General features: G+C 33.3%; 1 protein-coding gene across 2 annotated transcripts; it reads left to right on the forward strand.

Moving 5' to 3' along the window:
• Positions 1–5,799: 5,799 nt before the first annotated feature.
• On the forward strand, positions 5,800–15,838 carry LOC129253795 (serine/threonine-protein kinase 24-like). Of its 2 annotated transcripts, none has more exons than XM_054892221.2 (5): positions 5,800–6,365; positions 11,331–11,371; positions 11,847–11,970; positions 12,956–13,628; positions 14,112–15,838. In XM_054892221.2, the coding sequence occupies exons 1-5, from the start codon at positions 6,225–6,227 to the stop codon at positions 14,282–14,284; spliced, it is 1,152 nt and encodes a 383-aa protein (XP_054748196.2). In that variant the 5' UTR covers positions 5,800–6,224; the 3' UTR covers positions 14,285–15,838. The 2 variants fall into 2 exon arrangements, with proteins under 2 accessions (XP_054748196.2, XP_054748197.2); XM_054892222.2 differs by having other exon boundaries at positions 5,949–6,365; positions 12,959–13,628.
• Positions 15,839–15,885: the final 47 nt, after the last annotated feature.

Here is a 15,885-nt window from a genome sequence, read left to right on the forward strand (position 1 = left end):
CTTATTAATCAACATAAATATATAATATCATAATCTTTATTTATATATGCGAGCGCGAAGCGCGAGCAAAAGTTTTTGGAAATCTTATGTATTTTTTCCTAAAATTTGAACATTTTATGGGCAATGTTTGTTATCCTGAAAAAGATGCATGTGTATGCAAGTAAATAATTACTACGAACGCGAAGCGCGAGCAGAAATGAACTGATGAAAAAGGTACCTGTTAAAGACTGCATGCAGTTAGCCATGAAGGCGTTACATATTTCAACAATCAAATAATGCGAGCGCGAAGCGCGAGCTGAAAATTTTTGACATTTCTACATAAAGAATGGAATATTTTAATAAATTTTTATAATCGTGAAAAATTTATGCGAGCGCGAAGCGCGAGCGGAAAAAATCGAGATTTAGACCTAAAAACGAGAGACTCTATTCATGTTTTGTAAATCATGAAAATAATGAGTAATAGGGGATCTTTCTACATTAATAATGCGAGCACAAAGCGCGAGCAGAAAATTTTGATATTTCGATCTGAAATAAAAGGCAATTTCAGCTCTCTATTTCAATCACTTTGTAAGAAAATTGTGAGGTGGATATGTATTCATTATTATTACTTTGAGTTTTGACATAGGACCAGCACATCCTGAGGACATGTCATCATATGAAAATGAAGACTAGCTGTCTTCCTATTCCTCTTGCTAAGCGCGAGATGAAACAAAAGGGACAATTCAATTATTAAATTAATATCTTATTCATTAATGCTGGACATTTTAAGCACTTTTGTAATTATAACTAGGATGCATCAGTTGATATTATTATTAACCATTAATGCGAGCGCAAATTGCGAGCCTTATTATTTTATACATTGTCATGAAAAGGATATTTTAAGTAGTTTGTTGTATATTGATTATCAATATTGAGACATACATAACTCGCCAATCAAAATGCGAGCGTGCAGAGCTAGCTGATACGTTTTGACAATCAGACCTGAAAAGGGATATTTTGAAAACTTTATGGAATGCACGAAAATAATAGGTACCTGATAAATCAAAATTTGCGAGCGCGCAGCGCTAGCAGAAAATGTTAATATTCAGACCATAAAACTGATAATTTTACACAGCACTTTTTAAAAATCAATTTGTAAATCACACAAAATAAATGAAAGCTCGATTTCCGAGATGAAATATGTTTTGTATATTGACTTCCCAACTTGATATCTAAACTCCATATTGAACACGATATGTAAATCACCTAAAAGACAATGCGATCGCGAAGCGAGCGAAAACTTTTAATATAAAGTGACATGAAAGATTTTCTTAATTATTTTCCATGTCTTCCCCTCATCTTATTTTATTCATCGTCTTCTTCCTCTTATGTTTCCACTCCCTTTTCTCCTCTCTCTTCCCTTCTTTTTCTTTTTTTTTTCTCTCCCCTTTTTTATTTTTTTGCTCCGCCAATAGGGGGGGGGGGGGGCCGGGCCCCTCGCCCCCCTGGATCCGCCTATGCGTTTAAGACTTATAATGAAATCCATAATCTTAACAACTTCGCAAATACATGGATCAGCAACTGAACTGAATATATTGTTGATGATGACTCAAACTATAACACGTCTGACTGGTGTAAAGTTCCCCGAACCACAGGATTGGATGTACACAACTATGAGGCGCCGAATGTACCAATATTATATAGAACAATTATTTGTTATATAATCATTATTTATTAAATAATAACTATTATTTATATATAATTTACATTTTATTTGTAAATAACTACTATTATATAAAATATCATTTCTAATTATTTATATATAATTCCAAGTAATACTTCATTATTTGTAAATAATAATAGTTCGACATTCCATTATTTATAAATAATGATTATTTGTTTTTCATTATTTATAAATAATGATTATTTGTTTTTCATTATTTATAAATAATGATTATTTGTTTTTCATTATTTACAAATAATGACTATTTGTTTTTCATTATTTATAAATAATTATTATTTGTTTTTCATTATTTACAAATAATGATTATTTGTTTTTCATTATTTATAAATAATGATTATTTGTTTTTCATTATTTATAAATAATGATTATTTGTTTTTCATTATTTACAAATAATGATTATTTGTTTTCATTATTTATAAATAATGATTATTTGTTTTTCATTATTTATAAATAATGATTATTTGTTTTTCATTATTTATAAATAATGATTATTTGTTTTTCATTATTTATAAATAATTTGTTGAGTTTTCCATTATTTATAAATAATGATTATTTGTTAAATAATGAAAACGTCTACTTCATTATTTATAAATAATTTTTTCGAGTGCACCTTTATTCTCATTATTCATAAATAATCATTATTTAATGTTCGAGTTTTCCATTATTTATAAATAAAGATTATTTGTTAAATAATGAAATATCTACTTCATTATTTATAAATAATAATTTTGTTTCAATATCCCATTATTTATAAATAATCATTATTTATAAACAATTTTTACAGTTTGCCATTATATACAAATAATCATTATTTATATACAAATAACCATTATTTATTACATAATGCCATTATTTATTAAATAATGGAAAACTCGCTATAACATGCAAATGTGGGACCGCCCATGATATGAATATTCATGATGCGATTTCCTTTTTCGTGATTTTTCTTCACAAATTTTTGTCCATTTCCTCTTCATAATGACATTTCTTGAAGCAATTTTCTAGGGATATGGTCTGATTGTAATATTCTTCATTTTCTATATAACTTCGTCTTCGTAGAAATATCAAAAAGTGTAATTTTATACGATTTTTCCTACAGTTCACAATCCCCATAGGCGCGCGTGTACGGTAGGGACAACCGGTGATCGACGGAGTGCTCTTCATCGAAATACTACGTTGGTTGGTCCCCGGAAGTGGCGGGCGGAATTTAGCCCGAATCCTCGATGGAAGTCGATCAAGTGCATATGAGCTGAGAGAGTGAAATATCAGTGTACTTGTACAGGCCCTTCTACTTTATTTCTTGTTGCTTTTTTTGTTAAGTTAATTTTTCCTGGTGTAGAGATAAGTTTCAGTTCTAATAATGCACTTCAAATACATTTTGGAGTGTCTGTTTGAGGCGTTTGGGGCGATTTCACCCTGGCCCCAAAATGCTCGCAACGACAATACGGGGGCATGATGACCCCTAAATTTTTAAAAACTTATTTTTCTATTGAAAATTATCACAAAATTCACCAAAAGTGTGCATGAAAGCCTTCGTATTTCACTTTTAAAACTCCAAAAAGTGCCCAAATGACAAGCTTGGTCGCTTCGCTGTGTCGCTTTCAACTTGAGAACGTTTACGCGTCTGCTTCCCCCCCCCTCCTCCGAAAGAAATTCTGTATACGGCCATGCTCTAAAGAGCCTGGCACATTGATTTATGTATACTTTCATTTTCATTATTTTTATCTGTGAAGAAAAATCACGAAAAAGGAAATCGCATCATGAATATTCATATCATGGGCGGTCCCACATTTGCATGTTATAGCGAGTTTTCCATTATTTAATAAATAATGGCATTATGTAATAAATAATGGTTATTTGTATATAAATAATGATTATTTGTATATAATGGCAAACTGTAAAAATTGTTTATAAATAATGATTATTTATAAATAATGGGATATTGAAACAAAATTATTATTTATAAATAATGAAGTAGATATTTCATTATTTAACAAATAATCTTTATTTATAAATAATGGAAAACTCGAACATTAAATAATGATTATTTATAAATAATGAGAATAAAGGTGCACTCGAAAAAATTATTTATAAATAATGAAGTAGACGTTTTCATTATTTAACAAATAATCATTATTTATAAATAATGGAAAACTCAACAAATTATTTATAAATAATGAAAAACAAATAATCATTATTTATAAATAATGAAAAACAAATAATCATTATTTATAAATAATGAAAAACAAATAATCATTATTTATAAATAATGAAAAACAAATAATCATTATTTGTAAATAATGAAAAACAAATAATCATTATTTATAAATAATGAAAAACAAATAATCATTATTTATAAATAATGAAAAACAAATAATCATTATTTGTAAATAATGAAAAACAAATAATAATTATTTATAAATAATGAAAAACAAATCGTCATTATTTGTAAATAATGAAAAACAAATAATAATTATTTATAAATAATGAAAAACAAATAATCATTATTTATAAATAATGAAAAACAAATAATCATTATTTATAAATAATGGAATGTCGAACTATTATTATTTACAAATAATGAAGTATTACTTGGAATTATATATAAATAATTAGAAATGATATTTTATATAATAGTAGTTATTTACAAATAAAATGTAAATTATATATAAATAATAGTTATTATTTAATAAATAATGATTATATAACAAATAATTGTTCTATATAATATTGGTACATTCGGCGCCTCATACACAACTGGCTGTAAAAGGAAACACAGGACTAATGGCCCCGTAATGGCCTTTATCAGATGTTATGGGGAAATTTCGCGTGCTGTGATTTCTAATACTTTGTATGAATGTTGAAAGGGGTAAGTCCCGCTCAGTTTAAAATTGGTTTATCATCATCACGGGTTATCGGAGTGGGGTACTTCAGTGGAACCTATTGAAAATTATTCAAAAAATTATTGAAATAGGGCTATTAATAGCTCTTTTGAAAACTTTTCAATGTGGGCTGTATACCCACGATGCAAACGGGGTAGGCTTGACTTTCTCGCGGCATCAATAAGTGGCTTTAAAGGGAATGTGTTGGATATGGTCCCCCATTTCTTAAAGGACAAGTCCACCCCAACAAAACGTTGATTTGAATAAAAAGAGAAAAATCAAACAAGCATGATGCTGAAAATTTCATCAAAATCGGATGTAAAATATAAGAAAGTTATGACATTTTAAAGTTTCGCTTAATTTCACAAAACAGTTATGCACATCCCGGTCGGTATGCAAACGAGGGAACTGATGACATCACTCACTCACTATTTCTTTTGTATTTTATAATATGAAATATGAAATATTCCATTTTCTCCCCATTGTCCTGTGAAACAAAGTTTTATTTCTCCCTGAACATGTGGAATTACCATTTTTAACATTTCATGGGTCAGTCAAGTTTGTCCTATTGTCAAATCTGTAGAAATTGAAATATTGTATTATTCAAACAATAAAAAACAAAAGAAATAGTGAGTGATGGACATCATCGACTGTCTCATTTGTATGTGACTAATTGTGCATATAACTATTTTAATGAAAAATAAGCGAAACTTTAAAATTTCATAACTTTTTTATTTTACATCCGATTTTGATGAAATTTTCAGCATAATGCTTGTCTGATTTTCTCTATTTATTAAAATCAACATTTTTCTGAGGTGGACTTGACCTTTAAAACTCCTTGGTTTGCCATCATCTACCCTGAACTGCGTTGTGTCGGTGCATCACGGCATATGTTGCCATGCGGGCAATTAAGTCTATTCATCATGTTTCTACCTCTTGGACAACTGAGAAAGTAAAATATTCCAGCTACGTAATATCAATAGATCCAATCTAGTCATTCAATTCTTTTTAGGTGACTTTAATTATGTTCTCAATGCAACCAGGGAACTTTTAGTAATACATTCATCGAACAACAGTCATTCAACTTTGTTCAAATAGTGCCGAAAGAACAGTTAAATAAGACTATTAGAATTCACTTTAAGAAATGTACTTTAACAATGATGCTCGATTACCGATGGATAATTGGCATCTAATGATCACTCAGTGTCATAAAAAATGTGTCTTATACTCTGGTCTTACCCCCAAACATCGTTAAAAATGTGGAAACAATTGTTTGCGAATTGACAATAGTTTTCCGGCCTTCAACCAATCAATGCATGCACATCACGATACAATTGTCTTTCATTTTGTCCATCGCCATTTGCCGGGGCAAATTGTGTGCATGCAGCAGCTCCGAGCTTCCGATTGCAATAAAATTACCCCTTACCGCATGTTTTGATCTGGAAATTGGGAATTTGCTTATTTTTCTTTCCATTTGTGTACAGCATGGGTACAGCAATGCAGCAGTGGTAATAAATAACACTGCATCGTCCTCGATCACTTGTGTGTTTTAGTCCCTATATATACGATTGGTTTTGTGGTCTTTGCTCAAACACTTCTAGAAATCAGAAGGCCGGAACATGGACTCCTACTCGCTGTCAAGCAGCTCTTCAAGTCTCATGAGTGAAATCACCGAGCTATTCCCAGAACTGAAGACAACTTGTGATTCCATAGAAGTTCTCAACCCTCATCAGACTGGTGGCGATGACAGTGTTATTCAGGTATGTGAGGGAGCGAAAAAATTACTCTTCAAATCTAAAAGTCCAATTTTGGCATTCTGGTATTTTCCCCTTTTCTTTTCATGTTTTTTTTTTTTTTTTTTTGGGGGGGGGGCATGGACCTAAAGCGCTCCATATGTACCAAATACTTCTCTGAGTACGATACTGTTGTAAATTCCCGCAATTCAAAAAATAAACTCTTTGTCCTCCATCATAATATAAGAAGCATTAATAAAAAGATCGACCAATTTCAGACATTCATTGAGCAACTTTGTTATGGATATTACGTTATCGGATTTTCTGAAACGTGGTTGAATGACCAGCAGCGATCCTTCGTAACCATTGACGGCTTTACTTTTTATACAAACAATCGGGAACACAAAAGAGGAGGCGGGGTTGGGTTTTATGTATCAAATAACTTGAAAGTCAATGAACTTACCGAGCTTTATGTCATGTCTGAGGTTATTGAATGCATATTATTTTATCCAAATAGAATTACCTGATAAAAAACAAATAGTTGTTGGAGAAATATACAGACCCCCTAAAGGTAATGTCCATGATTTTTTACACCGTGCTCAAAGTCTTTTGTCAATGCATGTTTTGAATAATAAAAAAAATTTTATAATGGGGGATTTTAATTTGAACTTGTTAGATCGTAATACCCCCTGTAATCAAGAATTTATAGAAATGATGTTATCCAACTTTTTCATTCCATTAGTAACAAAACCCACACGGATTACAGATACGTCGTCACCCTTAATTGATAATATTTTTGTTAACGATTTTTCTCATATATCATCTGGCATCTTGGTATCGGATATATCCGACCATTTACCAATATTTGTTGAAATTGTATTTGATAGAGTCTCTAAAGATAACAATATTAAACATACATTTCGTGACTTATCGGATGACAATATTATTAGACTTCGAGAGAGACTGGCATTGGTTGACTGGAGTGAAATATACAATATTCACGACGTTAATGTTTGTTTTGACAAGTTTATGGACATATTTATGTCGATTTATCAAGACACTATACCTCTAAGAAAATTTTCCCGATCTAATTATAAAAAAATACCCAGACTTCCGTGGGTTTCTAAATCGCTCCTGAAGTCAATAAATCGTAAAAACAATTTATATTGTAAATACAAAAAGAATCCTGAAAATAGTCATTTAAAACGAAAATATGTTCGTTATCGGAACATTCTTACATCCCTGTTACGTTTAGCTAAAAAACAGTATTTTGCTAATCAATTTAATAAGTATAAAAATGATGCATCGAGACCGAGTATACACGGAAGGTGATAAACAATGTTTTACAAACAAAGAAATCGAAGGAGTTCACTAAAGAAATTATAAATAATAATGTAACGGTTGTTAATCCTGCAGATATGGCTGACGTGTTTAACAACTATTTTGTCGATATTGGTGCGACTCTTTGCCATAATATTCCTGAACCTGACAAAAGATTCCAATACTTTCTAAAAAATCCCAATCCTAAAACCATTTTCCTTACTCCGATCACTGAATTTGAAATTAAAAATATTGTAAATAATTTAAAACCTAACAAAAGTCCTGGATGTGACGAACTTACGAATAGTGTCATAAAACGTGTCATTAATGAAATTTTAACTCCCTTGACTTTTATATTCAACCAATCTTTGGTAACTGGTCTGGTTCCTCAAAATATGAAAGTAGCCAAGGTTGTGCCAGTGTTTAAAAAAGGCGATAGACGGATTGTCAGCAACTATCGTCCAATTTCACTCCTTACTTCCCTGTCTAAAATTCTTGAAAGATTAATCTATTCTCGTTTGATAAATTTCTTATCTGATAATCATATTTTATGCGACTCTCAATTCGGTTTTAGAAAAAAAACATTCCACTGTACACGCCTTACTTTCTTTTATTCACAAAGTGGCAAATGCTATTGATAATTCTCTGCACACAGTTGGTGTATTCCTGGACCTTTCCAAGGCCTTTGACACGATTAATCATGAAATTTTGCTTTACAAGTTATCACATTATGGTGTGCGTGGAAAGGCCTTGGAATGGTTCACGAGTTACCTAACTAACAGAAAACAATTTGTTTCAATAGAAGACCATAAATCTCAAATGAAAACTATTTCTTGCGGTGTACCGCAATGATCACTCCTAGGCCCACTGCTTTTTTTGTTGTATATTAATGATTTTAACAATATTATTCATCGAATGACCTATCATTTATTCTTTTCGCGGATGACTCTAACCTTTTTTTGTCACACCGTTACCCTAATTTACTACTTACCATTTTGAATAGGGAATTGCGGTCTGTTCAGACATGGATTCAAGCAAATAAGTTGTCACTCAATGTAAACAAAACAAATTTTATGCTTTTCAGTAATTCTTTGAATTCTTTGCCGGACCATGTAATTATAAACAGATGTTAATTTGCAACAAGTTAATTCCACCAAATTTCTCGGTCTTTACATTGATCATGAATTATCATGGAAATGTCAAATTGATTATATATGTAAGTTATCTTCTCGTAACACTGGCATTTTGAATAAACTAAAATATTTTTTTCCTGATCACATATTAAAAACATTATATTCTACACTTGTTTTATCCCATATGAATTATGGAATATTGGCCTGGGGTAATTGCAATACAACCTTAATTGATAAAATATTCACGATACAAAAACGAGCAATTAGGGTGGTTAATCAAGTTGGTTTTTATTCCCATACAAACCCATTATTTTTCCAAAATAAAGTACTCAAAATTTCTGATATATATGCATTTCAAGTTGGTATATTTATGTTTCTGTACCATATCATCGGGAAGATCGTTCCAAAACCTGGGCCCTTCGAAAGCAATTGTTCTTTGAGCAAGGAGAGTGCGAGTACGCGGAAGGTGATAGGAGTCACTTAGCCGGGTGGGATATGTGTGGATTCGATTGTTCTTTTGAAACATAGAAACAAATGTATCAGGCAATTCACCTCTTGAAAGCTGAAACATAAATATACCAACTTGAAATGCATATATATCATTACTCGACCAGAGCGTATTAAAAAATTACATGAATATAAAAGTTTACAAAGGAAATTATAAGAATTGATAATAGTCATAGAGTGGCGGACTCTTTTTTATTTATTTATTTATTTTTTATTTTTTGTATTCCTTACACAATCGTCACATTTTGGCATTACTTTGTTATAATCAATTTACTTACCTGTCCTCTCCTCATTAAGACCGATTTTTTTCTGGATCCTGCAGACTTAACAAGCCTTGCTTTTTTATGCAGGTTCCCTCATATTTCACTCTTTTAAATTGTCTTCAATTCCAAATCACTATTTTCTTTAATTTGAATTAATTGTTATGCCTTGTCTGATTTGTATTCTCATAAGTTTTCTGATATTGTTTCATAATTTTGTTTGTACTTGTGAAATATGTCAAATAAAGTCAAATCAAATCAAATCAAATCTGTACGCCAGTTGCGCTATTGTGTGCCATTTTTTTTTTAAATATGGGACTGGTTCATGTTCTTTGTTTGGTTTGCTTGTTATTTACTTTTTGTGTTTGTTATCGGGGTTTTGGGGATTGTGGTGAGGGGGGTATCGGCTATTTTTTCCGGGATGATGCATTTTACCATGGTTTTGGTGGCAATGGCGGCCTTTAAGGGATATAGCACATTCATTTTGCGAAGTTAGTATAATACCTTGCAATCGTTTGACTGAGTAAATTTTCACTTATCACTGTATGATCATAAGGGCCTCATGTGCATAAAATTTGAACGACTTTGTGTTAACTGATATACTTTATTGTCAAGGATAGCGATTAGAAATATTGTTTGGAAATACTTGAATGACCAACTTCCTCTCGCCGAACAAACTTGCAAGTACATGTCTATATACACACAAAAAATCCAGTCATGTCTTGAATCGGATGTGCCCAAAATTTTGATCTTGTAAATTTATGAAACTTTTAACAATGTTGATAGCATTCCTTACACCATAGACAGGGGCCGCGGAACGGTTTCCAAAGTGGGGGGCTGATCATACGAAAAATCACGATCATGATCATTTTTACGTTTTTTACAAGGTTTTGGAAAAAAGTGCATGGGGTGGCTGAAGCCCCCCCCCCCCCCGCTTCCGCGGCCCTTGATAGAGTCTATACACCAAAAGAGAATTGGAACTTAATCATGTTGATGGAAATGTATAAATGGAGAGAAATATTGTGAAAGGTGTACCTATATTTTATTGAGAAATTTAATTTATTATCACAGTTTTATAATCTCTCTTTTTTGGGGTAATAATAATATTGTTCAATTGAACCGAATCGTTCGTTTCCCCCTTTTAAGCACTATTTGCTACCAAATTATATTAGAGAATATGCAGTATAATAAGGAGGATGCGATATAGACTTGTCATAAAAACATCCGGTGAAAATCACTTCAACAGAAAAATGAAGAGAAAGTGCATGGGATCGTTAATGAAGAAAGTGGTCATGATTGAGAGAGGGGGGGGGGGGGGTGGTGAGAAGCAGAGAGACAGAGACGTACATGTAGAAGTAGTCCCCATTATCAGTGCGACAGGGAAGGTGGAGGGGCTATCAAAGAAGGTCAAATCGTGATTTTGCCGGTTCTGAAATGATAAACTTCCTTGGAAACAATATTTTGAAGACCGAGTAGCTATTGTTTTCCCCAGTCATCAGTCATGAATAGATGATTATGCTGAAAATACATTTATTTGGTTGACCTGATCGAGGATGAAGTTTAGACTTGGTTGGAAAACATCCTGCCACATCAATTAAAAGTGTTTTGTTTTTCCTCGCTTAAATTCAAATGGTGAATCTATATTGTTACCTTTATATATTGTTTTCTTTCTTTCCTTCCTTCCTTCTTTCTTTCTTTCTTTCTTTCTTTCTTTCTATATTTCTTCTTTCATTTCTTTCGACAACTGATCTTATTGTTTTTCTTTTATACAGGATGGATGTGAGACCGATGATGTATTCGAGAAAAAGTCATCGTAAGTATTCACTCCCATTATCGGGGGGGGGTGGTCATAGGAAGGTTTTAGAGTAGCCCTATATAAAAGCTATCAAATTTGCTGCATTATGAAGAACAATATATGAGTTACTGTACATTATTATGTTGTTTTGGTATTAGAGGGGGAGGGTTTTGGTTTAATGAACTAAGTATTTCTGAGAGGGCTGCCAGAACTATCGTTCTGCGCTACAAGTTATTTGATGACAGTGTCATGGAAAATGCCCTGTAAAACCACATCCTAAATTATTTTAGAAAAGTAGATAAGTACTATGTAAAATAAAAATGTAACGGAAGAACAGGTACAACAAAGGAAGGAACAACAGTTCTAATTTGAATGAAATCAAAGTCACAAAATAAAAACAAGTGATGACTCAGAGATTTAGACTGTCTGTTGCAAAGCCGTTAAAGGGAACTACTTCAGATTTTGTTATTATTCTTTTTTTTTCTGATACCAGATCTTATTCGAACAGACTGCAGGTGCTCAATGAAGCGGTCATCAAGAAGATGTCATCAAAAGTCAAATGCCAAAGGCTAACAATGAAAGATGTCGGAACATTTGACAAATGCAAACGAGTTAAGGTAGGTTTCAGTAGCTATCACCTTTACAACCGAAGAAAAAAAGAGCCCCCGCCCCCAAAGGAATGTAAAAAAAAACAAAGGTGGAAACACCAATGGAACACCAAAAGCCTCCGATATAAGAGTTGTGTAGGCGTTTTTCTAGTAAGTCGGGGGGGGGGTAACGACGACCTATTTTTTTCTCATTGAATTACAAGGTTATTGTAGAGTTACACGATCATACCCCTCTTCATGATTGCCTTTCTTATCCATTTTCTTCCCCCTTTATTCCTCTTTTTGATCGTTAACTTGAAAATTCATATTGGGGGTGCATGGTCTCTCCCCTTACCCTTGTAGCGCGGCCCCTGAACAATTGTACAATAAAAGCAAATGGAAAGTTGCGGTAAGTTTCAAGTTCCCTTTATTTCTTTTCGACTCAACATATTACACAAATATGAAATAATAACCATACAAACCAATACAAAGGAATATTTCTATAGTAATAAGACCATTCAAAGGAAACAGATAAATGTTTTTGGTAGGCTATTAACAATGAGGTATGTAGAACAATCTCGATTAAACATCTGCAAGGCTATTTTTATATATCTTTTTTTTAATTAAATAAAAGTTGAGGAAATGAAGGGATCCACTGAAAAGCATGTTAGGGCTTGTTAAAATTTGGATCCCTCAAAGAACTGGATAAAAGATAGATTAGACTAATATAGTTATACCTACTAAGTATAGGTATAACTATTACGAGAAGGAGGGGGATGAATAAAGTTGATATGGTGCGTAAGAAATTGAATATGGAGTTAATGGAAAGAGAATGAAAGTAAAAAAACCGAAAGGATAGGGTGGTGCTTAGGTGCATGTGGGTGAACATGCAAGGAGGAAAGAGGGAGAGAGAGAGAGACAAATAGATAGATCATGGCTTTCTGACATTCCCATATCCCCCCTCTCTCCCCTTCTCTATCTCTCTCACACACACACTCTCTCCTTTAACTTCCAGAAGATCAACGATCTGCAAGAGATTGGTCGAGGAACCTATGGAAGAGTGCTCTTGGGGCGACACATCCAGACTAAGAGGGCTCTGGCAATCAAACAATCTTGCAGATCACAAAACCACCATGCGTCCAACGAAATGGTCAATGAATCCACTGACACGATCAGTGCTAGGGTAGAGAAAGAGGCAATTGTTCACCAACTTCTATCCGACAGTCAGTACTTTCCGAGCTTTTTAGGCACGCTCGATCTCGACAACGACCCCTGCTTGGCAATAGAATTTGTTGGAAATCAAAAGTCGGGGACCTCCTTCTCTCTCCTCGAGCCTCCGTCTTTGTCTGTTACAAACGGCCTCGACATCGCAGAGGACGTCGTGCGAGGAATGATGGAGCTTCACGACCAAGGGCTCCTGCACAACGACCTCAAGACCGATAATGTCCTTCTCGAGAAAAGAGGTCATAGTTACCACGCCGTCATCATTGACTTCGGTATGGTCAGTACGATCTCGTCGCCGTTACAGATGACGGAGCTTCCTGAAGAATTGAAAGTAGCATACATTCACGGAGAGGAGGGTGATTACGTAGCCCCCGAGGTCGTTCTACATGGACAGTCAACATCGATTTCATCGGATGTATTCTCAGTTGGCAAAATCCTTGAAGACATCACAAAAGTTGTAGAAGGTAATTTGCAAGATTCCTCGTGTAATTTATCAGAGGAGTATATAGAATATATAGGGGACAGGGGCGTATATCAAGGATTGGCTAAAGGAGGGGTGGGGACAGTGGTGTACATATTTTCTGCCAAGCAATTTGCCAAATAAAAATAAAAATGGGGTAGGGCAGGAGGTTTTGTCCCCAAAATTATGAATTTTCAGGTCAATATATTAGTTGCTATCATCCCCATGCACTGCTCGGAGTCTCGGACCGGTTTGGGGCCAATTTTCTTGAATAGTCGGGTTACGCCATTGTCCAACCAGCAGAAGCGATAACCGCTTTGATGGCATAACTGGAATGTATTTCCTTTGAAAGCAAAGATAAAAGACTTCTATAAAAAAAAAAATTGGTTTGAATAATGCCCGGATTAATGAAGATTTCCTTACTCAGTTACCTTTTTCCTGATTGTGTCCGTTTTACTTTAAATTCTTCTCCTCCACAACCATGCAGAAAGATGTCCACTTCTGAAAGATCTAACATCCTTAGCCATCAAATGCATGAAGAGGAATCCACAGTCAAGACCGGACCTTTCCTTTGTTCTCGAACATATCACTTCCTTTAAGAAACAAATGGATCGCCGCCAAATTCCACTCTGGAAAAGACTCGTTAAAAAACATCGATGAAGAGTGAAGTTTCACAAAAGCAAAATCTTTCCGAGCAAAACATTTGGACCATCAATATTTAAAAAGATTTGCAGACATATAATTATGCTGGTCTTGCTGGATATACAGTATATGAAGTCGTACTAATTCATCTGTCTATAAACGGTTACACGATAATAATTGTCAAGCAGGGAATGGTAGCAGACTAATGATGAGTTTGCAGAAGCAAATGGATTACCTGGGGAGCGTTCATAAAATGACTTGTGAGACGTTTTAACATTAATTTTTATCCGTCAAGTCCCCAACAGTTACCATAGTAACAATGCTTCTCAGCCAATCAAAATCAACAAAAGAGGTCTGGCGAGCGTTTCAGACGTTTATCCGACAAGTAGTGATTTATCCGACAGTTACTATGGTAACATTGTCTCTTAGCCAATCATAATCAAGGAAAGTTGTCAGACCTGATAACTTGTCGGGTGAAAATGTTAATGAAGCGCTCATCGGATCTAAAACATTTTCGGACGAAAAATATTGATGAAATACCCCTGATTAACAATTTTTTACCGGATAAATAGTAATAGAAATATTGTATTTATAATTTCGATTGATGATGTATTTATAATAGTGTTTTCAGTGCGCAGGCGCATAACTTGTTATTTTAATTTAAGACGTATTTTGTTTTTGTTTTTATTCACTATATTCATGGGATAATAAAGAAATTCTAAGATTTTATGAATAAGTATTCTTATCAAAGAACATATGCAGTATGATTTTCAGTAAATGTTATAATAATCATTCCGAAAGATATGAAAAATGATGGATTTAACATAAACTATTGATTCATTCAAAGAAAAAAAATTTACAGCATTTCAATTTGCCTTTTCACTGCCAAGTTCAATATTTTACATGTTATGTTACATTCAATATCATGTTATAATGATGAGCCATTAAAGTTTGTGGACTATCTTTTCAAATTCCTCGCAAGCTATAGTTGTATACAAAAAAGAAGTTTTCGAAGTATGCAAAAAAATATTATATATACGACATTTCTGTGTGACTTTTCTGTTTAAAAAGCAATTAAAATTAGTTATTGTTAAGTAATTTGATTTATGCAAAGACAAAACCCTTAAATTCTGAACTCTATGGACTCTTGGGAGCGTAACTTGAAAGCTCTTGTGGGACATTTTATCCGACAAGTCCTGTTTTATCTGACAGTTACCATGGTAATGGTGCTTCTCAGCCAACCACATTCAAGAAGAGTTGTCAGATCTGACTTGTCGGACGAAAATGTTGTTGAAACACTCTCTGGTAAGCTATGGGAGTCAGATGTTACAAAAAAATCGTAACATTGTAGGCGCAATTAATTAGCTCATTCTACACAAAGTCAATTCATAACTGTCTGGGAATTAGGGGGATAATAAACGTAAAAAGCATATATTTTCGGCTTCCCATTTTTTTAACACAGTTAGACCATAAATTAAACTGGACTTCAGAATACTTGCCATTATGCTTGAAATATTTGACATTTCTGTGTTACTTATTGGTATATTAATTATTAAATTCAATATCACTGCCGATCTTGCTGTGCGTTATGAATAAGTTTTATTGAAACCTTACCATGC

The sequence above is a fragment of the Lytechinus pictus genome, chromosome 2, assembly GCF_037042905.1.
Source record: "Lytechinus pictus isolate F3 Inbred chromosome 2, Lp3.0, whole genome shotgun sequence".
In the NCBI taxonomy this organism is placed as follows: Eukaryota; Metazoa; Echinodermata; class Echinoidea; order Temnopleuroida; family Toxopneustidae; genus Lytechinus; species Lytechinus pictus.